General features: G+C 38.9%; 2 protein-coding genes and 1 long non-coding RNA gene across 5 annotated transcripts in view; 1 reads left to right on the top strand and 2 right to left on the bottom strand.

Moving 5' to 3' along the window:
- Positions 1-14,820, top strand: part of LOC121895143 (lymphocyte-specific protein 1-like) — a 34,471-nt gene extending 19,651 nt beyond the window's left edge. For 2 of the 3 annotated variants that reach the window (XM_042408032.1, XM_042408026.1), the window contains exons 8-15: positions 336-377; positions 789-820; positions 1,274-1,358; positions 1,597-1,737; positions 2,823-2,921; positions 3,238-3,321; positions 4,388-4,490; positions 14,545-14,820. In XM_042408032.1, the coding sequence (XP_042263966.1) occupies positions 336-377; positions 789-820; positions 1,274-1,358; positions 1,597-1,737; positions 2,823-2,921; positions 3,238-3,321; positions 4,388-4,490; positions 14,545-14,570 (612 nt within the window). In that variant the 3' untranslated portion in view covers positions 14,571-14,820. The remainder of the gene's footprint in view (positions 1-335; positions 378-788; positions 821-1,273; positions 1,359-1,596; positions 1,738-2,822; positions 2,922-3,237; positions 3,322-4,387; positions 4,491-14,544) is intronic. The other variant, XM_042408040.1, reaches the window with a different exon arrangement.
- LOC121895138 (mucin-3A) lies at positions 5,092-13,771 on the bottom strand. Its single transcript, XM_042408012.1, has one exon. It carries the CDS (start codon positions 13,511-13,513, stop codon positions 7,874-7,876), a length of 5,640 nt encoding a protein of 1,879 aa, XP_042263946.1. The 5' UTR covers positions 13,514-13,771; the 3' UTR covers positions 5,092-7,873.
- Positions 13,786-16,938, bottom strand: LOC121895160. Its single transcript, XR_006095704.1, has 3 exons — positions 16,774-16,938; positions 16,333-16,374; positions 13,786-13,990 (listed from the first exon to the last, which is right to left on the bottom strand). It is a non-coding gene; the product is annotated as an uncharacterized LOC121895160 (long non-coding RNA).
- Positions 16,939-25,278: the final 8,340 nt, after the last annotated feature.

Here is a 25,278-nt window from a genome sequence, read left to right as displayed (position 1 = left end):
TGCGTCAGCAGCATTTGGAGTTTCTGTGCTATAATTTATCACTCGACTTGATATCTGCTACAAAAAACCCAAAAAAACCCTACTTGCAATAATGACAAGTAAAGTTTTTTCACCTAAAGTTCATATTTAGTTATTGCACTAAATGCATTTAAAACAAGACATATTTTTACAACATTTTAGAGTGTGTAACATCTAAAATACCAAAAAGATTAAGATTCAAACTATGGAACCTCAACCTTTCACATTAAACAGAGAGTGCTCATTTCCGTTATTCCTGCTGATAGTAAACACGCCGAGTGTAACAGAGCTTTGCACTAATCTGTGTCTCTTTACAGGATGAAGTGAACAGCAGAGTCTCAACAGACGGTAAATGCACGGTGAGTGCTGATGTAGACAAGGGTCGGGGTCAAAAGTCAGCAGCTGCCTAAAGATTAGAGATTGCAGGTCACCGTTACCACTCTCTGCTTTTCTTATTGTCTTTTGTTCTTCCACCTTATGTCATTCAAAACTCAGTCAAGCCAATAGACACCAAGTCTCTTTCACCAGCTGTTTGGCAAATATAACAAACACTGTATCTGCTAATGATTTTATCCACAATTAAATTTTTTTTTCAGACAGTTGGCTCACAACCTTCTGTCAGCCCGTAGGTCTGAACTGCAGCCGGCCTCGGTATTAAGTGTGTTGGGTAATTTCCAAAGTGTTAGAAGGAGAATTCCTGTGAGTTTTAATCATAGACTGTATAAACAGTCTGTGGTTTTAATCATGTGTTGTCTTTATCCTTTCCTCAGATCACAGAGCGAACAGAGTCTCTGAGAAAAAGGTGAGTCTGTGTTATAAAAGACATAAAAGAATAGCTAAACAGAATTAGCCTTACATGCTACATCATATACCATTATATTATATAACATTATAATTGCAGAAAACTTGTTCTTTGTTCTTGCTCACAGTTTTTTTTACTCAACAGTTAGTGGTGTTCCACATGTTTGGAATGTTTTGAGAATAAAATTTTATTCTGCTCATTAAATATTTCTTTGCAGACATACACATATAACTGCAGTGGTGTTCAGATTCAGAAGCAACACTCACATTTTCCAAACAGACACACTGCCTAAATAAAGCATAACGTCTGTTATTTATAAATCTTTCCTCTGAATGACTGAACTGACTTGCAGCAGAAAACTAGATTTGTATTTTGATTATCTGATCTATTTTTCTTTGACGTATCAGAGAAATATACCTTTAATGATCTGGACTTTTATCCATTCTTCTAAAGCACCAGCAATATAAAGAAAACGCCACCACCTGTCCCTGTTTCCAAGATTGACAAGAGACTGGAGCAGTACACACATGCTCTCGAGGTAAAACCATATTACTGGGACCCTTTTTATTATTTCTTTGTCTTCAGCAGTACACACTAATTGTGAAAGTCCCTCCACAAATGATGATTCAACATTACATCATTTCTGATCTTCAAAACAGACTAAACTGTCAGTCTGAAAGTCTGTCTGAGTATTTACTGAACTGAATCCTTAAAAAATCCTCAAATTCTTTGACTCAAACTATCAACTTTCTGCACTTCGCTTTTATTTTTCACAGCTTTCCTCAAAGGAAGGCAGATCAGGCGTTCAGGTGCTGACGGATCTGATGAGTCCAACCGAACCCGTCGCCTCCAAAAAGAACCTGTTTGAGGCCGGAGACGCCTGGAATCAAAACGCCATCTCAGTCACGCCATCTAAGGTCAACAGGACCAGAAATTTAATCAGTTTGTTAAAGTGTTTTTAGAGTGTTATTTTTTAGCCATGCTAGCAGTGTGGCTCTAGAGATTGTTTGTCTGTCAGTCCACTTTGGTCCAAACTGAAATATCTCAGCAACTATTGAATTGACATTCATGGTCCTCAGAGGATGGATCCTTCGAGTGATGCCCCGACTTTTCCTCTAGCACCACCATGAGGTTGACATTGTGATTTTAAGCTAAATGTCTCAAGAACTATGGGATGGAGTGTCAGGAATTTAAGTACATATGTTCATGTTCCCCTCTGGACAAAATGTAATAACTTTTGTGATCCCCTGACTTTTCATCTAGCTCCATCATCAGGTCAAAGTTTCAGTTTGTTTAATACTTTGGTTTATGGCCAAATACCTTCACAGATAATGGCATTCCCATCAGCCTCAGTGGGACTTTGTGTCCATGTAACCTTTACTGAATCAGGTAATGTCATTGAGACCTGAGTACAGCAGAGAGAAAGAAAACAAGCAAAGCCAAGCATAACACAAGGACAAAGACATACTATACAACACATATAGCCAGACAAACAAAAGCATGCTGAAATTTGGTAAATGTGGTAAACATTACATCTATTATTTTTAACACGTAAGCATGCAGACATTAGCTCATAGCACTGCTATGTCTAAGTACTGTACAGCCCCACAGAGCTGCTAGCATGGCTGTTTCACAATATTCTTTCATAGAGTATTAAGTAAGTTTAAGTAACTTTTCATTCAGTCTCTAAAAAGTATGCACTGAGCACCACAGAGTGTATGAAACTCCATGACAAACACACTCACTGCCACTAACATTTTTGTGTAAAGTGTTGTCCTGCATCAGGGTCGATATGTGTGGACTTTAACTGTAAGGACAGGTATGCAAGCTGGTTGAGATGCATTTACATGAGTCCTTCTATTCTTATTGGCTGCGTATAACATTAAAAAATGAACCATCTCCAGGCTTGATGAAATAGATGTAATTTGACTTTGTTGTGGCACATAAATTCAGATATTTGTTTTTCACTGTAAAGATAAATATTTCCTCATTACTGTCTCAGGATGCAGATGGTTTAAAAGTCGGAGTGGCTGATCTCATCAACCAGTGGGTGAAAGGAGGAGAAGATGGAAGCAGGTGCAGCTCACCCTCCAAACCAGCAGTAAGTCAGAATTTACCATCTCCTTCTTTTCTCCATTCTCATCTATCTGTCTGATCAGTTCCTTATCTTTACTTTATCTGAGGTAATTTATGTTTCATGACTGTTTTCAATCAGCATTATTCACTGCTCCTCTTTGCGTCATTCAACCACACCCCCAGCCTCTTTTCATTTCATCTTTTCATTCGATGTAAATCATCTCAGCTCAGTTTGGCAGTCAGTCAGTGGAAGTCTGCCCTCTTGTGGCAGCAGCAGCATCATTCACATGGAGATCATTCAAACAGAGACAAATGTGTGTTGTGCTTTGTTATATTTGCAGGACATTAAACCTGGTGATGTTTTAAACAAGAAGAACTTATGGGAGGGTCTCACTGACACTTTATCCCCTGGAAAGGAAGGCAAAGTATGCATTCACACGCCAAAAATCTGTCGAATGATGCTGGTAAATTTATCTGCTCTTTACATTATTGGATGACTGTTTTTCCACAGTCATGCAATAAGTGAGCATGTTAGGTTCAGGGTCTTGCTCAAGAATAGTTTGTTAGACGCACAACTTTATATTAATATTTTTTGCTTCATGCACATTATTACCATGAGACAACTTCCACTTTTTAACTGGGGTAGTTATAATTTGTGATGCTGTAATATTTCCTCCATCCAGAGACCACAACCTCATTCAGCTGATAGCCTCAGTGAACTTTTGCAAAAGACATTAGTCCTTAAAGTGTAATTTAAATTTGTGGCACTCAACCAGCCAGTCAGGAACCCCCCCAGTGGGCCCTAAAATTAATCTCAGGGTCACTAAAGGATTGAAGGGGAAAACATCTGTACCACAGAATTATTATTTATATGTATTATACTTGCACAAATGTTCTTTGTTATTCTGTAATACTGGAAACTTTTACCTCATCAGGCCTGTAAAAACTTTATATTGAAGCAATCCAAGAGAGGAGTCACACAGCTTCATTTTGATGCCACAAGCACAATCATTTTTACGTTTTCTATCCCTTTAATGTTAACTTAGGCTAAATTGAATGTTTTGACAGAAGGTTTGTTCATAATTTCATATAAATGTGTTGCATTCAAGGGACACCATGAGAGTTGATATAAGAAAATGAATAATGATAAATAAATAATAAATCCATCACACAAACAGATTAACAAAAGCATTTTACACAGTTATAGCTTTAAACTGCTGCTTGTTTATTTACTGCAAGTTGTAATTTTAAGCAATATTTGCTGATATAATCAAATCTGGAAAAAATGATGAAAACAGGAAGGTTTTGCAGAAGATGAACAAAAACTGCAATCACACTGGAAGTTAATTGTGAAGTTGAATTGTTGGCATGACTACTATTGAAACACTGCGGCATCGTGAAACACTTATTGAATGAAGAAACACTGAAAGTACAGTGTAAATGTCGGTCAAGCTTTCTATGACAAAGACTGTTTTATCAACTTAATTTCAGGAGAGCTCTGCTGGTAAAAGATACAAATTTGTGGTGACGGGTCACGGAAAGTACGAGAAGGTTTCTGTTGACGACTGCGGTGAAGATGCAAACTGCCAGTCAGGTAAGACATCCACTCGACAAACCATCATAAGTAGGAAAATAAAGGAAGTTTTTGTTGTTGCTGTTTTTTGTCTTATTTTAAGTTGTTGTTTCTTTTAAATTGTTTTCATTTTTTCCTCTTACTATAAAGCACTTTGAGCTGTATTTCCATTATAAAAGTTCTCTAGCTATAAATAACTTTTACTGTTAATGATCATAATAATAATAATAATAGTAACAATAATAATAATAAACTTCATTTCTATAGTACAATTTATGCATAAAATACAACAAAAACTACTTAATATAAAAGTAAAGAATAGCATAGCATTCACAATAAAACAAGGACAAATACAATCATTTAGGATAAGATTTTATTTTATTATTATTACTTACTTACTTATCTTAACATTACTGATAGAAAAAATGTGCCTTATCTTCACAAAATCCCTGTAATTATGAAGAATTACTGTTACTGATGCTGGTTAGTTTCTGCTTGCATTCAAAAACCTAGATTCTAACCCCATTTATAAATGTGCTAAACTGGTGAGAAGTTTCATTTTATTCATCTAAAATGAGAGAATTCAATTCAGTAAGATATACTGTATAAGACTATAGTTTATTTTGACTCAATCCCACATATATCATCCTGTTTCCAGAAATACTGAGTAGAGACACCAAAATATGTATTAATCCAGTGCTGAAAATAGTTCCCAACAAATACACCATTTCTGTTTGAGTAACATTTGCTTAAAACTACAGTGACCAGCTGGTTTAGGAAATTACTGAGCCTTTGAAAAAAAGAGACTATATATCTGTACCTATACCTGTTTTTAAAAATGTTTTACATGAGCATCACAGACAGGATCTGAAAGTATTGAAAGATGGACTAACACATTGTTGGTTTTGGTCTTTTCATGGGATTTGTTGACAATAGCAAAAATATCAACTATCACCATCCTTAACTTTTTAACAACTTATCGTCTATGATGTGTCACCTTTTAAACCTACAGTTGGAACTACTTCTGTTGGAAATATTGCTGAATTTTAAGTTTTTGAATTAGAATTTGAAGCATTGTTATAAAAAAAAACAAACAAAACAAAACAAGAGAGACAAGAGTTTCACATTCAAATTTATGCATTTTAAAGAATCACACAGTAAAGAAAAACATGTTACAATCATGTCATTACAGTCACCAGTGTAATAAATGTGGCTGTGACTAGCTAGCTAGCTAGCTAGCTAGCTTAAACCTAAAAGAAATTCCACATCATGATGGTTGTCTGGGGGAAAACAATCCTTTTTAAAATTGAGTATTGAGACAAAAAGGTCAAAACAGTTACAGCACCTGCTGTGGCAGCAGCAAAATCCTCCAAACCTGTGAGACATCACACACCACATCTAACATCTGTCCTTCCTCTCCAGCTATCACTCCATTTTCCTTCAGTCTGTGTTCCTACAATGGCCTCATCACCTTAATCATCATCATTCATTCGTTTTCACCTCCAAATTACAATCTAAACTCAGTAATACGGTTGACAAGTCCTGGACTATCCACCACAAAGCAGGAAATTACCACCAGCAGAGCAATGCAAGTCAGCAAGTTTATTTGTTAAACTGTCTGCAAATATTATCATCATATCATCACTGCTGGATGAAAATAATGGATCTTCAACTTTCTGGAACAATATATAACTTGATGATGATGTTTTGTTATTGAAAACTGAAAATACTGTAAATTCTGTTCCAGTTAGTTGCACTAGGGCTAGGCAATGTATGATGTGATGGTAAAAAAAGCAATTATAATGTCAGTTTTCAAAACATTTGAGAATGCAGTTTGACTTCCTATTACTGCATAAGCGAATGGAGACCAGATTAAAGGTGTACAGCCACGTAGTTAGCATATCAGTATACTAAAATGCTCACAATGACTATGCTAATATGCTTATGTTTAGCAGGTAATATTTATTGGAATCACCATCTTAGTGTAGCTGGTTAGCATGCTAGCATTTGCCAATTAGCAATAAGGCCAAAGTGCAATTGGGAATAGGAAAGTCATTAGTTTTGCAAGTTTTTGGTCATAAACAAAAGCAGGGGACAAATTTGAATTTTGAAGGCTTTAGATGAAAATTCAGAAAATTACCAAAGTCATTAGGTTTTATCCTCCAGGGATATTGAATATTCATAGCAAATTTCATGCCAATCCATCCAATAGTTCTTGAGATATTTCACTCAAAACCTAAAATGTGAATGTCATGGTGGCGCTAAAACAAAAAGTCAAATGATCACTAAAGGCATTAGGATACATCCTCTGGGAACCGTGAATATCTGTAAAAGATTTCATTGCAATCAATTTCAATAATAGTTGCTGAAATATTTCGGTCTGGACCAAAGAGGTGGACCGACTGACTGACAGATTGACATTGATCATCAACCAAATACCTTTAGAACAAATCTGATACTGCGCAGTCATATGTACTGACATTAAAATAAGGTCTTATAGTTACCATTATAGTTTTCCATATTGCCCAGTCCCAGGATGTTCCAGCCTGTGTGGTTGTAGTTTCCTGCCCTGATTGAGAGCCCAGACATCCCCTGCTACATTTCTATCCATACCTGACTTGCAGAAGCTATTTAATCTGTCTAGACCTTCACCATTTCTGTTTTCCTTCCTTCAAAATCCACCTGCCTTGTTGTTCCAGGAATGTAAAAGCTCTATATATTACATAGATTAAAAACTTCCTACCAGCGGTGAACACTAAACCTTACTTTGTTTAGAAAAATAGAAAAAGAGCATGACAAATGAAACAATCTTAGTATCTTCAGTACATGCATTCAACACTACATCCATCATCAAATGAAAAAAAGATCTAACCAAGTAGAGTTGCAGAGTGTTCCTTTCTTTCTTTGCCTTAACTTTTTACTTTTTATCAAATCACATACTTGTCATTTGATTTTATGAAAAGTGCAAAGATGCTACCCTTGTATTACATCTATATTAATATTTTTGACCTCTAAAACCTACCAAAACTAACACTATTTTATACAACTTAAATAACCACAACTGATGAAAATATCAGACAGATCAATATATATTTATGGTAAAGGGTTGAGTTTTCTTTGAGCAACTACAGAGTGAAACTTTGTACACTCTTTGCAGTATAAATTTAAATTTAAAGAACATGGAAAAGTTCTAGCTCCATTATTGGGTCAAATAGTTGGTGATTATGCAGTAATCAACACTTTTAATCCTTTTTCCCCTCAAGTATAATCTACCTCCTAAAGATCAGTTTTTCTGTTGCAGTAATCCATAAATGGTTTTGATGAATTACATAATTCATCAAGAGAATGAATTACAAATCACATGTCATTTATCAATCTCAAACATACTTTTGTATCAGTCTAAGTTACATGTTTTTAGTTTTTGACGAGCCAAATCCTCTGGCTGTTCTGTTGAAGTCTTTTTGTTCGTCTTCCTGAGATTTACGTTTCAGCAGCCCCCTTTCAAACACTGCTGCTATTTTTGTGAGTGGCTTCGCTGCCGCCTCTTTGAGCTTTCTGGCGTCAAATCGGGGGCTGTAAAGTAAAACTGGCAGGCGATTGACAAAAGAAGGAACTTCTGCCTGGTTTTCTTTTGGGACCTTTTTCTTGTCTGAATCATTCTTGACCGTGTTTATCTGGTGCATGATTTTCTCTTTGGTGGAGAACATTTGAAAGAGGAGGGCGTCCCACATCTTCAGTGCCTTGGGACTATCTTTGTTATCAACAACCTCCTGATTGGCACACTGGTCTACTAACAAATTATCATTACCAACTTGATCTATTTTTTCGCTGCTGCCACTGGAATCATCCTGAGATTTGGCCTCTGGCTCTGGAAATGGAGGTTCTTCTGGTTCAACGACCATGTGTTTCTTGAGCCGTGTCCATCCGCTGAGCATACCCTTAAGGCCTTTCGGCTTCAGGGCTCCTTTGTGCTCAGTGGATGAGGAGGATTTCTCTGCTGTAACAACCTTTTTGTCAGCAGTTGAAGATGCAGTTGATGTCGCTGACTTCGTGGAGGGTTCGACTGCCGGGGCTTCCGTCGTTGCAGGTGTAGTTTTGATCTTCAGAACATCCTTGTCTGTGAGTCCAGTTTTTTGCTGAGATGGCGGTGACATTCCTCTGTTTGGAGATGGAGCTTTGACTGAGACTGAGGCCTGAGGCAGAGAGGCAGGAGTGGCAGAATCAGTCACAGCGTCTTTAACTATGGATGGTTTCATGACAGTATCTGTTGCTGGCTTTGCAGGAGATGTGCTCTCTATTGGTAGCTCTGTCGAAGGCTGAACATTACTGGTGTGCGACCTAATCTGTACCAGATCAGGGGTTTCTACAACTGAGGGTTGTGTTTCTACAGTGGCAGAGGATGGTCTTGTTTCTACCTGCTTAGTAGGAGGTTGTGCTTTAAGAGCAGGTTTACTGGTTAAAACAGGATCAGTAGTATGGATGGTAGTGCTAGTTTTAGTATTCAGTGAGGGGAGTTTTCCTTCTGCACTGGAATTTGGGTTTGTTTTTACGTATTGCATTTGGGAATGTACTTTTATGCCAGCACTGTTAGTCATAACTGAAGTGTCCTTAGTTGTGGGTTGTTTTAATTCTGGTTTTGAAATACTCTCTGTGATTAACTTAGCAGAGGGTTGAGTGCTAGTAGGTGTGTTAGGAATCTGTGTGTGGTCTTTCATTATGACTGAAGAGGGTTTAGTTTCTGTGGTATGGTTAAAAGAGACAGGAGTTTTAGAGGTCTGGGGTAAGGTTGGAGTATAGGTTTGTATAGGGGTATTACACACTCTTGGTTCTGGTAGTGGGGAGGCTCTTATTGCAGCCCAAGGTCTGGTTAAGTGTCTGATTTCTCTTGGAGGGCTAAGAGGGGCTTTAACATCTCTGATGGGTTCAGCAAGAGGATGAATATTTGTAGCAGCATAGTTATTTAAAGCAGTGTGTGAGAGGGTTTGAGCATTTGCACTATGAACAGTGGTGTCTATAGATTTCCTTGTTTCAGTGACAGATTGCCTTATCTGTTTCACTCCAGTCTGAGAGCTAATTAAATCCACAGAGGTTTGAACATTATCTCCAGACAAAGTGTTTTGACATGCAGTGGATTGCTGTTGTACACTGATACCAGGTATGTTTGCCGTAACATAGCCAGAAGAGGAGGAAATTCTAGTCTCAGTCAGTGATGTTACAGAACTTTTAGTTTGTGTGTGGGGACTTGTTGAAGTTGTTTTGTCTATAATTGACTTGATAGAGGATTGTTCTTTTACGGTAGTTTTAGCAGTAATTTGAGGTGCAGATGTTTCAGGGTCAATCTGTTTAATGCCTGCTCTTGAGTTTAATCTTGTTTGGGCAACGGAGCCAGAAACCAATTGTGCATCGATGACTGGCTTTGTTGCAGATCGACTGTCAGGTCTCTCTGATCTCAGCTGAGGACTTTTTGGAATGACCCGCCTGATGGTAGGGCTTGACGGCACCTGTGCAGTATTAAATGATGGTTTACCGCTCATTGTTGGGTCTGTCATCATTGGCAGAACAGCCTCTGTGTAAAGCTTGTTAGGGGGGTTGCTTTCAGTGGCAATAATACTGTGAGCATTGCTGCCCAAATTTGATTTGTTTGACTGTGCAGTTTCTTTAACTGCTCTGCCATGTTGAATCGTGTCTACACCTCCTGGTTTTCCAGGTGAAACCATGTTTGTGGAAGACTTGCTGACAGTAAGTGATCCTGCACATGGTTTGTTGGATAGTTTGGTTTCACTACTAGGTATGTTCAGTATGGTGTTTCCATTTGAAAGATTAGAAGCATTTTTCGTTTCAATAACACATTTAGTTTGAATGTTTTCTGCTATAATAGGTATGGTGGGAAGACACTCTGTTGGTATTTTACCAGTCAATAAACCTACTCGTCCAGTGGTAGGCTGTGGATGCACTTCTTTGTCTACTGTTGAGCTGCTTACTCGGTTAGTGTCAGTATTATTATAAGTTGGGAGTTTGGTTTCTATATTTGGTTGGCTCGACAGTATTGCATCTTTAACAGGGATGTTTGGATTATTTTCAGTTGCTCGTGGAGACTCTACTACAGCTCTGCTGTTGTTTGGGTAGAAACTTACTTCATGAACAAGTTTATCTTTGAAACCGGGTCGCATGCTGCTGTTTGGAAATACATTGTCACTAGTTTTGTGTATCTTTGGGGGCTCTTTTGCTGGTTGTTGGTCTGTCTCTAAGTTTGACGAGTCAGTCCCTAAAGGGAATTTAATGTCTGAAACGATGGGTAATTTGGTTGAAATGATGGATTGGTCAGGTAGTTTGGTTTCTGTGGTAGGTTTATCTATTAAGACAGTATTTACAGCAGTTGGATTTGGTAAAACTGGGGCTTGGGAAGATTTTTGAAAGATCTTATTGTCTACTTTTTCACTGTGTCTGTAAATTTGAGTTTCTGTGCTGAGCTGTTGCATTAATTTGCTGCCTTGCTCATCTGAAGACACTGTGCAGATATTGGATTTTGCAGAACATATAGATGCTGTGACAGGCTCATGTGGCAACATATATCCTGTGGTAGTCATAATTTGGTTTTTAGAGAATTTATTTGAGACTTGGGGCTCAGCGTTTGTTTGGTCAAGGATACGTTCCTTATTAGCACTCATAAAAGGCAAAACGTGCCCCATGTTTGTCTTATTGGGTAGAACAACCTCACTGCTTGCCTTGATATGCTGGTTAAACTCTTCCTTTTGTTTGTGTAAAACAGTTTCAGTAGCCACTTTACAGTGCAATGGTGTTTCTGAAACTAGTTTGATGGATTGCTGTATTCCTGAAATGATTGCACCATTTTGCACTGGTTTTAACTCTGTGGCAGGAGATTGAACAAGTAGGTTTTTGCCGTCAACTAGATCTTTTACAGGCTTGGCAGTGAGTTGAACATTGAGACCATTGGTTACTGACAGACTAACACCACTGGCAGTTTGGTAAGATTGGATCGGAGCTGTCTCTATTTTTCCTGACTCTAGTTTTGTGACATTGGATTCTCCCTTACAGTTTATATTAGGTTGAGAAATAGTAGATGTTTTCTCAAGTTTGTCACCATTCTCTATGACATCTATGACTTTTGCAATATGCTGTGTTTCTGCATTTGAATCTACTTTCACTAATGGTGAGGAAAAACTAGACAGACCACTGCTATTGGTCAGACATTGAGTTGTATTTAGAGCTGTCTCTATAGGAAACAGTGCCACACTCTGTGTGTGTACCTCACCTGCTTTAGGTATTGGTACTGGAGCCTCAGAGTATGAGGCTTTTGATGTGGATACGTCACTTGTGGATTGTTGCATACTTTTCTGTACCAAGCCAAGGGGAAGCTCAGGTTTTATTGAGTCCACACTAGATGTTTTAACCGGTTGCATTCCAATACTGTGAGCTTCAGACCGACTTTCCTCAAACACATCTTTGCTATGTTTGACCATCCGCTCTGCTGGAAGCTCTGAATCCTTTGAAGATGACAGAGGTTGTAAAATGTGAGCAGCAGACACCTCCATCGAAGAGAGAAGATCTTGATGTCCATTGAGTTGTTTTGTTGCATCAGACTTTGAGACATCTACAGCTATATCTGGCTGTGTTTTGTTTGAAGAGGTTTCGTTGACCCTGCAGGGTACAGGGCTGTGATGTGATGCGATACTCCTAATCCCACCGTAGGCAGCATACTCGGCTGGAGTAAGCCCATAATACGTTGATCGGGATTTGGACTTTGAGGTTGCTAATGACATTTGAGTCTCCAATAGTGATGACAAGGACTTGCGTGCCTTGACCACAGGCGGACGATAGGTGGATGACAGGGGACTTGGGCTCGTTGGTGCTTGTACAATCACTTTTGTAGGGCTAAGATTTGAAGTCTTTGGTACAGTAGAGAGAAATGATGGAACCTTTGGCAAATGTGAAGCCTCACTGTCTGGAACTTGGTCTGTTTTTAGGTTTGGGGTAACAGGTTCTATTAGTGTTGGTTTAGTGACAGCGGAGTCGGGTTCAGTAATGCTTGATGCTAATTTCTCCTTGGGGGACAGCTCAGTGTTAGCAAAGCTTAAATTTAATGTGCTCTTTTGAATATTTTGAATTTCTTTCTTTTTGTAATTGCTAGCTTGTTTGATGGGAGTAATGTGATTAGCATCAGTCCACTTCAGTTCTTCTTTAGCAGCAAGGGGTTTACTTATACCGCTAGTTTGAATTACTGGCTTGTGTTTAGGAGCCTCATTGGGAGTAGAAGAAGCTTGTAAATCAGGGAAGCAGTTGAAAGCAGGACTTGAAGCAAATAAAAGTGGGTTAGGTTTTGATATTTCAATGAAGGGGGTGGATACTCTTGAAGGTGTGCAAGGGGGAGTCTTAGATCTTCCACATTGGGTCTTGGACACAGATAGTTTCTGATCAGTTTTCACCACTGACAAAGCAGTTTTCTCCTGGTTTACAGCCGATAATGATGCTTCCTGGCAGGTTGGGTTTATTACTGTGAGTTCCTGCATGGAGGGAGGTTTAGAGATCTCATAAAAAGTTGCCTTTGACGTGTAAATCCTGGTCTGTGGGGCATCGAGCCTTCTCTCTTTCACTGCTTCAACAAGTGATATTTTTGAGGCTGTTATATCAGGGGACATCTGGCTTGGAACAAAGTTGCCATTAGTGGCAGTCCAAGATGATGATGTCTGGCTTGGAGGGTTGTCCTTTGAACTGGCGTTTGTCTCCCTCTGGCTGGGAATAAAAGGTTGCGTCTGGGTGTTTGAAACTGATAGCAGCACTGGTACAGGAGGTAAGTCTGCAACTTGAGAAGGTGCCGGGATTTGGCCGCAGTTGGGGGCGGCTGGGGATAGAGTCATGCTGTGAGTTGATATTTTAGGGCTGGACTGCGACACAGTGACTGGAGGGACTGTTGTGACTGACCCATGGGAATTTGGTGTCATGGTTACATTGGAAGCAGAAGGAGGAGTTGGTACTGGGACCTGCTCAGGTGATGATGGGGGTGGTGAAGCTGAAGGTGGCATCATGAAAGGAGTCGCATCATCAAATAAAAACGAGGAGCAATCGTACTCATACAGTGGAGCCACCTTCTCTTCAGAAGTCTTGATCTGAGCTGTACAGGTCTGAGAGGGAAAGCTGCCAGTTTCTTCATAGGGGCTGCTCTGAGGATAAGGGAATGCTGATTTAGAGTGATTGTATAGGGAGCCAAATGGGAAACTGGACACTGAAGAGTCTGCGACATAGACTGAATCCGGTGTCCTTGGTGGGCTGGACTCGTCACTGTGTTCAAGGTCTGTGCTCGCTTCATTGACAGGTGACAAACAGGAGCGAAAAGGGATGGGTGTCTGAGAAAGGCTGCCTTTTCTCCTGGCTCTCTTTTTCTTGAGTTTCTGAAGCCTTGCATTGTCTTTGCCTGGTTTTGGCAGTAAGGGCGGAGGATACTGCTGGGAAAGGTCAGGCTCTAGCCCGTTACTGTAGCTTACTTCCATCAGCATAACAGATTTCTGCAAAATGAATGATACAGATCAGTCTATTTATCTTCAACCAAAAAGTGACTTTTATAACAATAAAGCAGATTTAAAAAAGTAAAATTACTCATCAAAAGAGGCCTGTCATATTTTAGTGATAACAAGACAAACATTAACGTTATATGACGTCAATACTAGTAATTTATTAGTTTCCCTAAAAAGAGAAAATCAAAGGTTAAATCCAACAGAATGTCTAATGAAGAGGTTACACATCACTTTGGTAATGACTTTGATGATAAAACTGTTTTGGCATTTGCTTTGGAACTAGATTATTTAGACTTCAGAGCAGGAATTTGATGAGATGCTGCTCGCCTAGTGTGATGTTCTCAATTGCTGAGCAGCTGGAAATCTTGTTTCACAAGAGTTTTGTTGTGAAAAAAAAGTCGGGCTAGAAAGTAGATATTTAATGCTAGCAGCTGGCCAAATAATCACTCAGTATGCTTTTAAAAAATAATAATGAGTGTAATATACAGTATATTTGTTTAGATGACAAGAAAAATGCTAATGTTTTTTTTTCTTTTCTTTTTCAGATGGACAGTTCCATGAGGATTTGTAAAATACATGCTGGACTTTTGGATTTTGAAAAAGGAAATCTTTAATACTGCACAACTTTTAGCCACTATCACTTCATCATTCTCTGTATTTCAATCATTAGGTTACAAATGACTCTGTCATTCTTTGTCATAATTTTACAAAAACCTTTCCCTGTTTACTGGACACATATTTTATCCTGTGAATAATATGTTGAGGTATTTCAGTAGTAGTTTATCTTTTAATACAATGAAATAAAAACAATTTTAAAAGGATTTCTGGTCAATCCTGTCATGAAGTTTTGGTCTTTGCTTCCATTGTTTTTTACTGTGTAGGTGAGCTCATCATCTACCACTGTGTTCCTAGTTTAGTGTGTTCAGCTGCTTACTGTATGCATTGACTTAACTGGTGCTAATGGCTCTGAAACAAGTCTGCAGCTGGCTTTAGAAACTATGAGCTCTCGTGACAACGGGCTCATTAGCAGGTTTCAAAACTCTTAATTGAGTCCTGAAGATGCTGCATGGCTACAAGAAGCGTCACATTTGGAAATAGAAAGGCATGTAAAGCTGTTGCTTATGGCAAGGCTTCTTTGAAATGATGACAAACTACTTATGAAAATAGTATCTCAAGGAGACTGTCAGATTTAAAAATGACCTCTGCAGGCAGTATAAGTAAACCCAAACGGAGTTGACTGACACATACAGGAGGGTAACCAGGTTCACACATGCAGGAGGGGTGATAGCATTTAACTAATGTTCATTTTCAAAGTACATTAAAATGTGATCAGCAGTAAATTGGGTCTAAATCCCTTGGTCATTGACAATACAAGCAAACAAAAGGAAAGAGGTCAGAGATCAGAAGCATAATTAACTGACAATAAATGTAACATACATTCCCCTGCACCTAGGATTATATTAGATGTGTTCAGCAGGGAGAGAAGAGAAAGAACTTGAGGCACAGACTGAATGAAAGCTTACATGATATTATTTTATCACAAAAGATAATTAATATTCAATTGTAATCACATTTTTAGTAGGTAACTGGTTTTGTTTTACTACATAATGTCCTTGGTTGTCTAGCTAAATTGTTTCCTTTCTGCCTGAATATTGGAGTATCTTTGGGTGACACTAGAAAAGGTCCATGGTCTAATTTTAGTCTGAGGGAAATAAGAGCAAACATTCTGACACCGCACACCTGCTGCCTGCTGTCCTACACTCACAGAAACAGCCTCAGTCTGCTGGAAATCAATCCGAGGCCCAAATCCTCTCAGAGCTGCTCCGACAGTGAGCTTAGCCTCATGTTTCGGAGCAATGGTTCTCTTAAAAGTTTATTAATGTCATGTTCAAGACAGCGTGGTCCAAGTGAAGCGGGATAATTACACCTAATGAGGTATTTTATAAAAGTTTCTCAATTTCTGACTTGAAAAAGGAAAGAATAGAAGTAGCATGATAGAAATGGTTGTCTCTCTCATGAAATTTAAACACTGCGAGATGTTTGTTTGGTTTTGAGTAAACATGAATCCCCGTTGTCAAAGTGACTCTTACAGTCACAGTGACATGTAGGCCAGCTGACATATGAGAAGTCCCCCTTTTAAGGCGGTGGGGTTGGATATCTGGGAGGCTTCCACTGGAGCAGCTCAAAAGAGGAAAGTATAAGATTAGCTTTGCAATAAAAACTGTGCCATGACCTCATCCAATCTAGATTTAAAGATCTCAATCACACAAAATGGAGGCAGAACTCTTTATTAATCATCAGGTTGCTAGATGATAAATTTAGGGAGCACTTACCTGAAGGTGGAAATAGGTGCTGCTAGTGTTTTGCTCGAAAGGCTGCAAAGAATAACAGTTCAGTGTAAAGAGGGAGGTACAGAGACAATGAATTAATTTACCATTTATAACTAAAAGTGGACAAACAGCACAAAAAGAGGGGGGAAAGTTTAATCAGTGTGCTGGTGTACAGATTTTTTTTTATCGCTGATTCATGCTTACATTTATCAAGAACAGAACACAATTGTGCAATAACACAACATGGTAAACACTGCATTACAAGCTTTTCCTCTTATGGATATAATGTCTGATATGCATCATGCGTTTAAGATTTCAGATCGTGCACGTTCCAATATCAAATCCTATGCAGCATTTGCAGGTTAGCGCCTGGCCGTCTGGTCAGGAACACGCTGCAGTACCACCAGCTTGTCAATCAACAGACACTGAGTTTGACTGGTTTACCTTCGGCGAGCGGCTGTTGGGACAAACTGCTCTCTGCTTGTTAATCCCAGCTCAGAGTGCCACAGGGCCGTCTCATCCTGAAGTGAACTGGAGCCTTAGGGAGTGAGCCACAGTGCCCGTGGTCACTCCAAAAATAAAACTGTTGCCTTCAGTGCGCGTTGCAGGGGCAGATGGGGGTTTCCAGGCCACCTGGAAATGGTTGAGGTGCAGCCCCTACAGGCAGCCGGCAGCCACCTCTACCTGTGGGAAGGTGGCCGCCTTTGTCGGCAGCAGCTCAGCGGTGAGACATCCACTATGTAAGCAGATAAGACAAATAGACCCTTCATACCACACATTTAGCACACAAGGATGGATCACTATCTTTTGACCTTAAACTTGGTGTTTGCCATAATCGTTAATTATGCACAACATCATGCATTTGGTTTGGAGAAAAGAACCACAAAGAACCACAAAGTCAGATTGTGTGGGCCTTCTGCAGATGTAGCTAAGACAAATAGTCCTGAAAACATGGTTTGAGATTGTCTTTTTTATCAGTTGCATTTGTGTGACTATATCATGAGCTTCTCGTTTCCTAAAAGGTGATTTGAAACACCTTTTGAAGGCATAAACAATTGTCCGTTAGACTGTGTTTTAGTCCAGCGAGAGGCTGCAAGAGTATCGTGAGTCTCTCAAAACCAAAACTAATAGTGAAGTCAGGTCAGTAAATTTTTATTCATATAGCCCGATATCATAAAACAGAAAATTTCATTATGCGGCTTTACAATCTGTACAACATCCTCTATCCTTAGACTTGATTCCAATTGATTGATTCCTTGATTCCAATAAGGAAGACATAGGAAAAGTAAGGACAGACATACATGCAGTAGATGTTGTGTGTACAGATTAGACCAAAATAGAAAAATTACAGTATGGAAAACTGTATGACAAAATGATAGATAAATTGAAGTTGTTCTATGTACAATTATACAACATTTTAATCAGGTTTGACTTGAAAAACTATGAACCTATACAGTACTTGATATGATGTCCATATAGTGCACACTTGTAATTTGATCTCAGTTATATCCGCTCTTAACTGCTGCTATTAACGTGTGTATCCATGCAGCGTCTGTTCTGCAAACAGTGTCACTTTACCTCATAAAACTTAATTACCTTGGGAATTTATTTTTGTGGAGGCAGCTTCAGGAAGTGGGCCTGGAAGTAGATAATCACTACTTTCGCTACACTTGTCAGCTCCCAGGAGCAGCAGATAAGAATTACTTCAACTATATGTAACGGTGTAGCATAGTTTTGTGAATTTTGTCATTTGTATTGAATAAAACTGCATTTTATTGCACTAAACTATTGACAGGTTAGCTAGCTGGAGGTAGATCAGGTGGTATCTCAGCTAATAAATGAATAGGGATGTGCAGAGGGCCCAGTATTTGTATTTGTGTCTGTATTTGTTGAGGCAGAAAAATTATTTGTATTTGTATTCAAATAAAAGTGGAAAGAGGCTTAAAAATTCTGTTTTTGTTTTTTTTATTACACTTTTAATTTTAGAAAATTATAGTGTTACAATAGGTGTTCATGAATAAACTACCTTACGAAGGAGGTCCCCACACCGGGTCTCGAACTGGAGTCTCCCAGATCATAGAGGACTGCACTGACTACTGAGCTAAAACTTAACTCATCGTCTCAATGCAGACAGACCTCTTCCTATTTATACACCCATAACACAGAGACAGCACAGTATGTAACGTGTAGGGAAGAACTTCAAAAGCGATTATTGCTTTGCACTTTTCATTTATTGCCTATTTTTACCACCCTAACTTTGTGGAAAGGAGAAGGGAAACAACAGGTTATGGAGAGTCCCTTGGGAGCACTTCACGTGTGTCAGTAGCTCAGCTTTATCTCTGGGGAACACCCCCAACAAATAATTTTAAAAATATTTGTATGAAACAACTATGCGTATAAAACCCACTATTTGTGCTTTGCTGAATAATGTATTTGTATTTGGGCACACCCCTATAAATAAACACCAGCAACAAATCTGAGAGCAGTCTGCAAGTTCAGAAAGTTATGCTCCTTTGTATCAAGTTAATAAATGTTAATGGTTTAGGTTTATTGACAACACTCAAAAATGCAACATATCAGACTTTGTCAGAGGTTTCTATTTCCATCCTTGGTGTTTTGACAGTCCATCAACCATTTAATAAGATAGTTTACATGTAACGTATCTCTAAAGCTGTATTAATAAATTTTGGCCACCAAAATGCTCAAATGAGCTGACAGAGAAACAGCCAACAGCCCTGCCACCAACTTTCAAAGTTGTTAATGGATGCAACATGTTAGCAAACAATTAGCAACATTAACATTCATTAGGAGTTGGCCGGATTAACCTCCTATGGGGCCCTGGGGTACAAGTTTGTTGTTGCGCCCCAACCAACCCTGATTATACATGGTAGTACTCTACAGCTGAAACGATTAGATGATTAAACAATTGACAGATAATAAACTGGCGACAACTTTGATAACTGATTAATAATTTAAGTCATTTTTAATGCAAAAATGCAAAAAAATTCTCTGGTAGCAGCTTCTCAGATGTGAATATTTGCTTCTTTTCCAAGTTGATAGTAAACTTAACATCTTTAGGTTTTTTATTGTTCGTCATACAAAACAAGTCATCTGAATATGTTAACTTGAGCTTCAGTAAATAATGATCTTAGGAATGATGATTCATTTTCCAGAATTTTCTGAAATTTTATACACTAAAACACAACTGAACAACAAATGAGCTCAATATAAACTTTAAAAATAATTAAGGTCTTAAAGCTAGATTTTGACACAGAGTCTCTCTTCAAGACCAGGACAACAAGATGGAGGATGGAGGTCCTGTCATATTTATATTGTACTTAAGTGGTGCAAATTTCTAACAGATTTTTGATTAATCAGATTATATAGACCAAAATGATATGGAATAATCCTGATGTTTTTGGGGCCCCTGGGCAGTTGCCTGCTTTGCCTGGTTGGTAATCCAGCCTTGAGGGTGACTGTAGATTTGTAATGGTTTTGGAAGACAAAAATGATGTCATCCTGTGTGTTGTTCTGGATTATTGACATATTTTGTCATTTAATTTGAAGGATTTGTTGGAGTTGGCAGTGGTGGCCTAAAGGTTAGGGAAGCGCGCTCATGTCCAGAGGGTTGCAGGTTCAAACCCCCAGCCCAGCAGGATAAATCTTGGTGGGCGTTACCACTACTGAGGTGCCCTTGAGCAAGGCCCTTAACCCCAGCTGCTCCAGTGGAGCTGCTCACTGAGACTATGGTTGTACTGTGCAGCTTCCAGATATGAATGCGTAACTGTATGAATGTGATCAGGGTGCTCCTGAGCATTGTTCTCCGAGAAACTCCCCTGAATAAATAAAGGTTAAAAAAAAAAAAGAAAATCAGCTGTGTCGGCAGAATTTGGTGCAAATTGGCACTATGGTTTTGTTTGATGATGTAGAATGTGTCCCCTTAAGTACTATTCAATGTTGTAACTTAGGAAATATATAATGGTTTGTATTTGCTAAAAATACAGATTCTTACAATCTCTACACACCACTGCAGCTGGAGTAGCAAACACACACAAAATTTTAATCCTTTACAGTCTGTTAGCAAATCCTTAGATCTTCTCTGCTGAAGTGAAGCAAAATCTGCCTGCAGTGTTGCTCACTGGCTAAACTAGTCCTCCACAGGCCTGAAACTGAGACCTGAGTCCAGCCTAAACCCACTACTTTAAGACCAAATGAGACTGAACCTGACTGGTACTGCTAAAGTTGAGACCAACCAGTCAAAGGGATTTTTTAGATATACAGTATATCTTTATCCTTTCTGTTGTTGTTGCGCTGCTGTGGGCTGGGAGGAACAGCATTTTGTTTTGTTTTTGTGTATGCAAATGAACAAGAAAATGACAATAAACTAAATCATGAATCTTGAATCTTGAAGGTGTGTCCAAACTTTTGACTGGTACTATTCTAATCTGCCTCTGTGCACTGCCCGTTGGCACCTACATCCTATCGGAGTTGAATTTAGTTTATGGCTCACTCACATTGTTCTCTACTGACTAGGTCCTTGCTTGTGTTGTATCAACTATCAGATGTACGTCACTTTGGATGAAAGCATCTGCTAAATGAAAAGTGAAATTGTAAATTGAACTGTATGTGAAAACTGCTCCAGAAACCCCAGAGCTTCACACCACTATCAGTCAGGCCAACTCTGTATATTTTGACCATTCTGGATGTAGAACAGAGCAAGAATTATTGTTGTAGCTTTTTGGATCAATTGTCAGACTTGTTAGCTATAAATGAAGCTAGCACTGGTTTGTACAAACAGATCTCAATAAATATTTGTTTTTGTCTGTTTCTATTGATCCATAAGTCACATTAAAATAAAGTTTGGTTGCAACAATCCTGTTTTTAGTCAAGTTCTATTATTAATCTATTATTCTACAACACTATACTGACTGAGTGTCTGACTGATTGACTGACTCACTGGTTGATGATGTAGCTGGCACACACAAACACACACACACACACACACACACACACACACACACACACACACACACACACACACACACACACACTTTCCCTCCATTGTCTGGATGCCAAGCTGATGTGTAACCCTCCCTCTCAGCCTTCTATCACTGTAAATTTAGCAACAGAAGCTTCTCAGCTGCTCCTTTCCAAAACCTGAGCCCTCCTCTTCCATCCACAGTATTTCATCCATCTCCTTCTCCAGGGTCATCACTAACCCCCCCACAACCCCTCACCAACCCCCCACCCTCCTCCTCCTCCTCCTCTCCCCACCTTTTCCACACACAAACATATATACTACGCACACACACGCACACCTCTCTCATCCCACAGCCAATAAGGGACTGATGAGCTCAGGTCTCACTATAACACAAGGACTTATTCTCTGAGCAGAGCCTGCAGATTCTTACAGACCTTCATCTTCATCGTTGAAGGAACTTCTCTTCCTCTCTGAGGTAAGACGACAGACCTGAAATCACTCCTCAGCACAACAACAACATCTTTCTGACAATTTGTCTCTCTTTTTAAGATTCTGGTTGAGGATTTAGTTGTTTTTGTTTTGTTTTGTTTTGCATCTGTGTGCATCAGGTGTCGTAAGAGAGAAAACACAGATCAGCGTCTTTTAGCCGACGCTGCAGGCTGTAACCTCAGGAGGGACTTTGAAATATACATAGACATGTTTTGCTGCGGTTGAACGTGTCAAACATGTGTAGTTTATGTTCGGGATGGTTAACAGTCTTGTTGAAAAGCAGGTGTCCGGTTTCGTCACCACAGTTTGATTAACAGGTTAATAAACATGTCAGTTAATGTAATTTAATAAGAAGCTTTCAAATTAAAATGACTAGTTACATTTTTATGGACTCTTTAAAGACATAGATCATCATTTGAAAAGATGTAGTGAAAGTTAGGAGCCTTTTTTCATCAATCAAAGGTTTAACAGATATATATATGAGACAGTATAGTACATAGTAATAATATTAGTAGATAGTATATGAAATATGCCAAATGTTCTATAAATTTAAATCACTTTATGTGATGTTGATGCTCAGCTCAGACTGTCCAAACCAAGGGAAACTCTGAATTTCAGGGATAAATGGAAATTCTGCCGGTAAACTTAGTTTTTTATGTTTTCCTTCCTCTTTAATATTGTTTCTAACAGAGTTCACAATAATTTGATTTATTTATTTTAAAGTCAATTTTTCAGTTTACACAAATCTCTCAAAATCTTCACTCACATTCACTTCCAAATAGCATCTCCTGTTTTATTACTAAACATAGCTGCACTGGATATAAAGCATCTCTTGCAATATGAATATAATTTTGGGGACACTATACTGGTAGCTCACAGATGGGCAGTCAATGTGCACTCCTCCAAGAGCACAACTACAAGTTGTCCTTATCTGTGGTCTTCAATCAAAAAAACAAAAAAAAAAAACAAAAGACACTAATTCTTTGATTATGAAACCACACAGTTTGATCTTTTCTGATATTTATTATTGTTTCCATGGTTGAAAGTTGGCTTCTCTTCCTCTTTGCCTCCTGCATATTCTGTATTTTTAAGTTCGACTCTGTCTGTATGGTACATTTTAACATTATTTATTTATTAGTATGTTGGCAGCTGTATATGAACATCTGTACATGACGTCCATGCATCTTCACAGATTTAGCATCATGTTGCAGATTTCTGCTTTACCTGTGGCCTCTCCTGCACAATAACTGCATCACCTTTTCCTCTAAATGTTTTTCTTTAACTATTATATGAATATATACAAATTATGAAATCTTAACCAAAAAACTTGAGACATTTTCTTCCTGTAACCTCTTGTCAGTATGTTGAACTTTAAACTGATACGCCCGCAAAGCTCAACCTGAATTCTAGTCTGACATTTTGGAGACATGAGATTTAGAGATAGTGATGATACAGGAGGGTCTGTTTGCTGTCAGAAGTGGAATAACCATCCTTCATCCAGCTAACACCTTCTCTTTCTCTGGATCACACTGATGGTCTTGTGAATCCGTCTCATATTATCATTTCAATCTAAATCTGATTTCGTTTGGCTGAGGATGCTTTTTTTCACCTGTTTCATCAGTCATTCAGTTTCAGCACCGAGTTTTTAGTTTCATAAGTACTCAGAAACACTTCTCAGCATTCAGTGTTCTCATACTGAAGAAATGAAGTGACCATCCACTAAATATACAGAGTGATGAAGTGTTGGTATGCACTGAGTGAACGCTGGATGCACAGAGGTGAGACCGCTGTCAGTCGATCAAAGAGCTCATTTGTTGGAAGTTGATGCTGATTGGTTGACGGGGTGCAGAGGATCCTCCCGCTGGACCGAGCCGAGGGATTAAAGCAGCTATTTGGACACCGTTCCTCAGCTGATGGGTAGAAATACGATCTAGAACTAATCCTCTGAGTCCTCTGCAGCTGTGCCCACCACAAAGTGTGAAGGAGTCATCCAAAGACACTTTATATATATCAAATATGATATAGTTGTATATACAGTGAGTAGAAATCCTCCCACTTTGGCTCCAACAGAGCTGCTCCTCACCCCCTTGGACTTAATTGGCAATGATGTTGGGACTTTTACTGAGCTTCAACATACACTGTAGAAACATTTTCACACTCCGGCTGATTAGAGGGGTTTTCCCTGTATTTCTTTGAAACTTTTATGATCTGTGAAAGCTGCTGTTGAATCCAGGAAAGCAGTCATGGTTTCACTTCAAATCAAGGTGAGCCAGTGATATAAATGTTTCAACATGTCACACTGAAGGGTCAGTTCATCCAAATTACACCAAAACATAATTATATGATTTATATTAAACCCTAGAGGTATCTAATGTTGCGTTTAGTTGTGGGTTTTATTTGGAAAAATTTCCTCTGGATGATCCACAGGGTTTGCTGTTAATGGTTTTCATTACAACTACTCACAAAAAAAGAACAAGACTACAAGGCTGAGGTTGTGCTGAAGGCGCCTTTATACTCTGCGACAACAACGATCGTATAAGTTTATTGCGTATCACATTGTGTGAGATGCCTACGATAAAACGTCTGTGTCAGATTGTGTGTCAGTTTGACGCTGTCAGATTGTGAGATGAATGTGTGGCGAATCGTAGAGCTACGATGGAAATAGAAAAAAAGTAAATGATAGCAGAGACGTGTCATCGGCTCGTCATCCATCTGTAGCTCTGATGTTTTGAAAATGCAGCAAAGTCACAAAAACTTCTTTTAAATTGATTTGGTTTGTGTGTGTCATGGAATCAAGTCAAGTGTGTTTTCTCCCTAAACTTTATCAAATCAAAATCAACTCAAGTTTATTGTCATTTTACCATAAATCTCTGTTACCATACATTATATACAAGAAACACTAACATTTATGCAACACAGTCCCTGAGCCCGCATATCTAAGATGTGTTGAGTGCAACTTAAAATAGTTAAAACAATAGTAGAGTAAGTATGAAAACAGTATAAAAAAGACTTAAGTGTTCAGTACGGGTATCCAGCGAAAAACATGCAAATTAAGAGTATATGAAGTTATGCTGCTGTTAGTCGGAGTGAGATGGATCGGTTATTCAGCAGCCTGATAGCTTGTGGGATGGGAGGAAGCTGTTTAACGTTCTCGTGGTTCTTGCTCTGATACTTCGGAACCTCCTGCCTGATGGTAGAGGATCAAAGAGGTTTGTGAAGAGGGTGTGGGGGGTCCCTGACGATGTTAATTGCCTTGTGAAGGCGTCGGCACTGGTAGAGGTCCTGAGTAAAGGGCAGGGAGACTCCAGCGATCTTCTCAGCTCCCCTGACTACCCTCTGCAGGTCTTTAGTGTCACTGTTATTGCAGCTGGAGTAGCAAGTGGAGATGCAGTATGTCAGCGCACTCTCAACGGTGCCTCTGGAGAATGTTGTGAGAATGTTGGGGGGAAGTGTTGCTTGTTTTAGTTTCCTAAGGAAGT

Source organism: Thunnus maccoyii, chromosome 1 (genome assembly GCF_910596095.1).
Source record: "Thunnus maccoyii chromosome 1, fThuMac1.1, whole genome shotgun sequence".
NCBI classification, from domain to species: domain Eukaryota; kingdom Metazoa; phylum Chordata; class Actinopteri; order Scombriformes; family Scombridae; genus Thunnus; species Thunnus maccoyii.
Note: the sequence above shows the minus strand (reverse complement) of the source record. Positions and strands in the feature narration are given on the sequence as shown.

What these genes read in the sequence shown, in the direction of transcription:
- LOC121895138 (XM_042408012.1), bottom strand. Translation starts at nt 13,513, where the DNA reads ATGATGCCACCTTCAGCTTCACCACCCCCATCATCACCTGAGCAGGTC.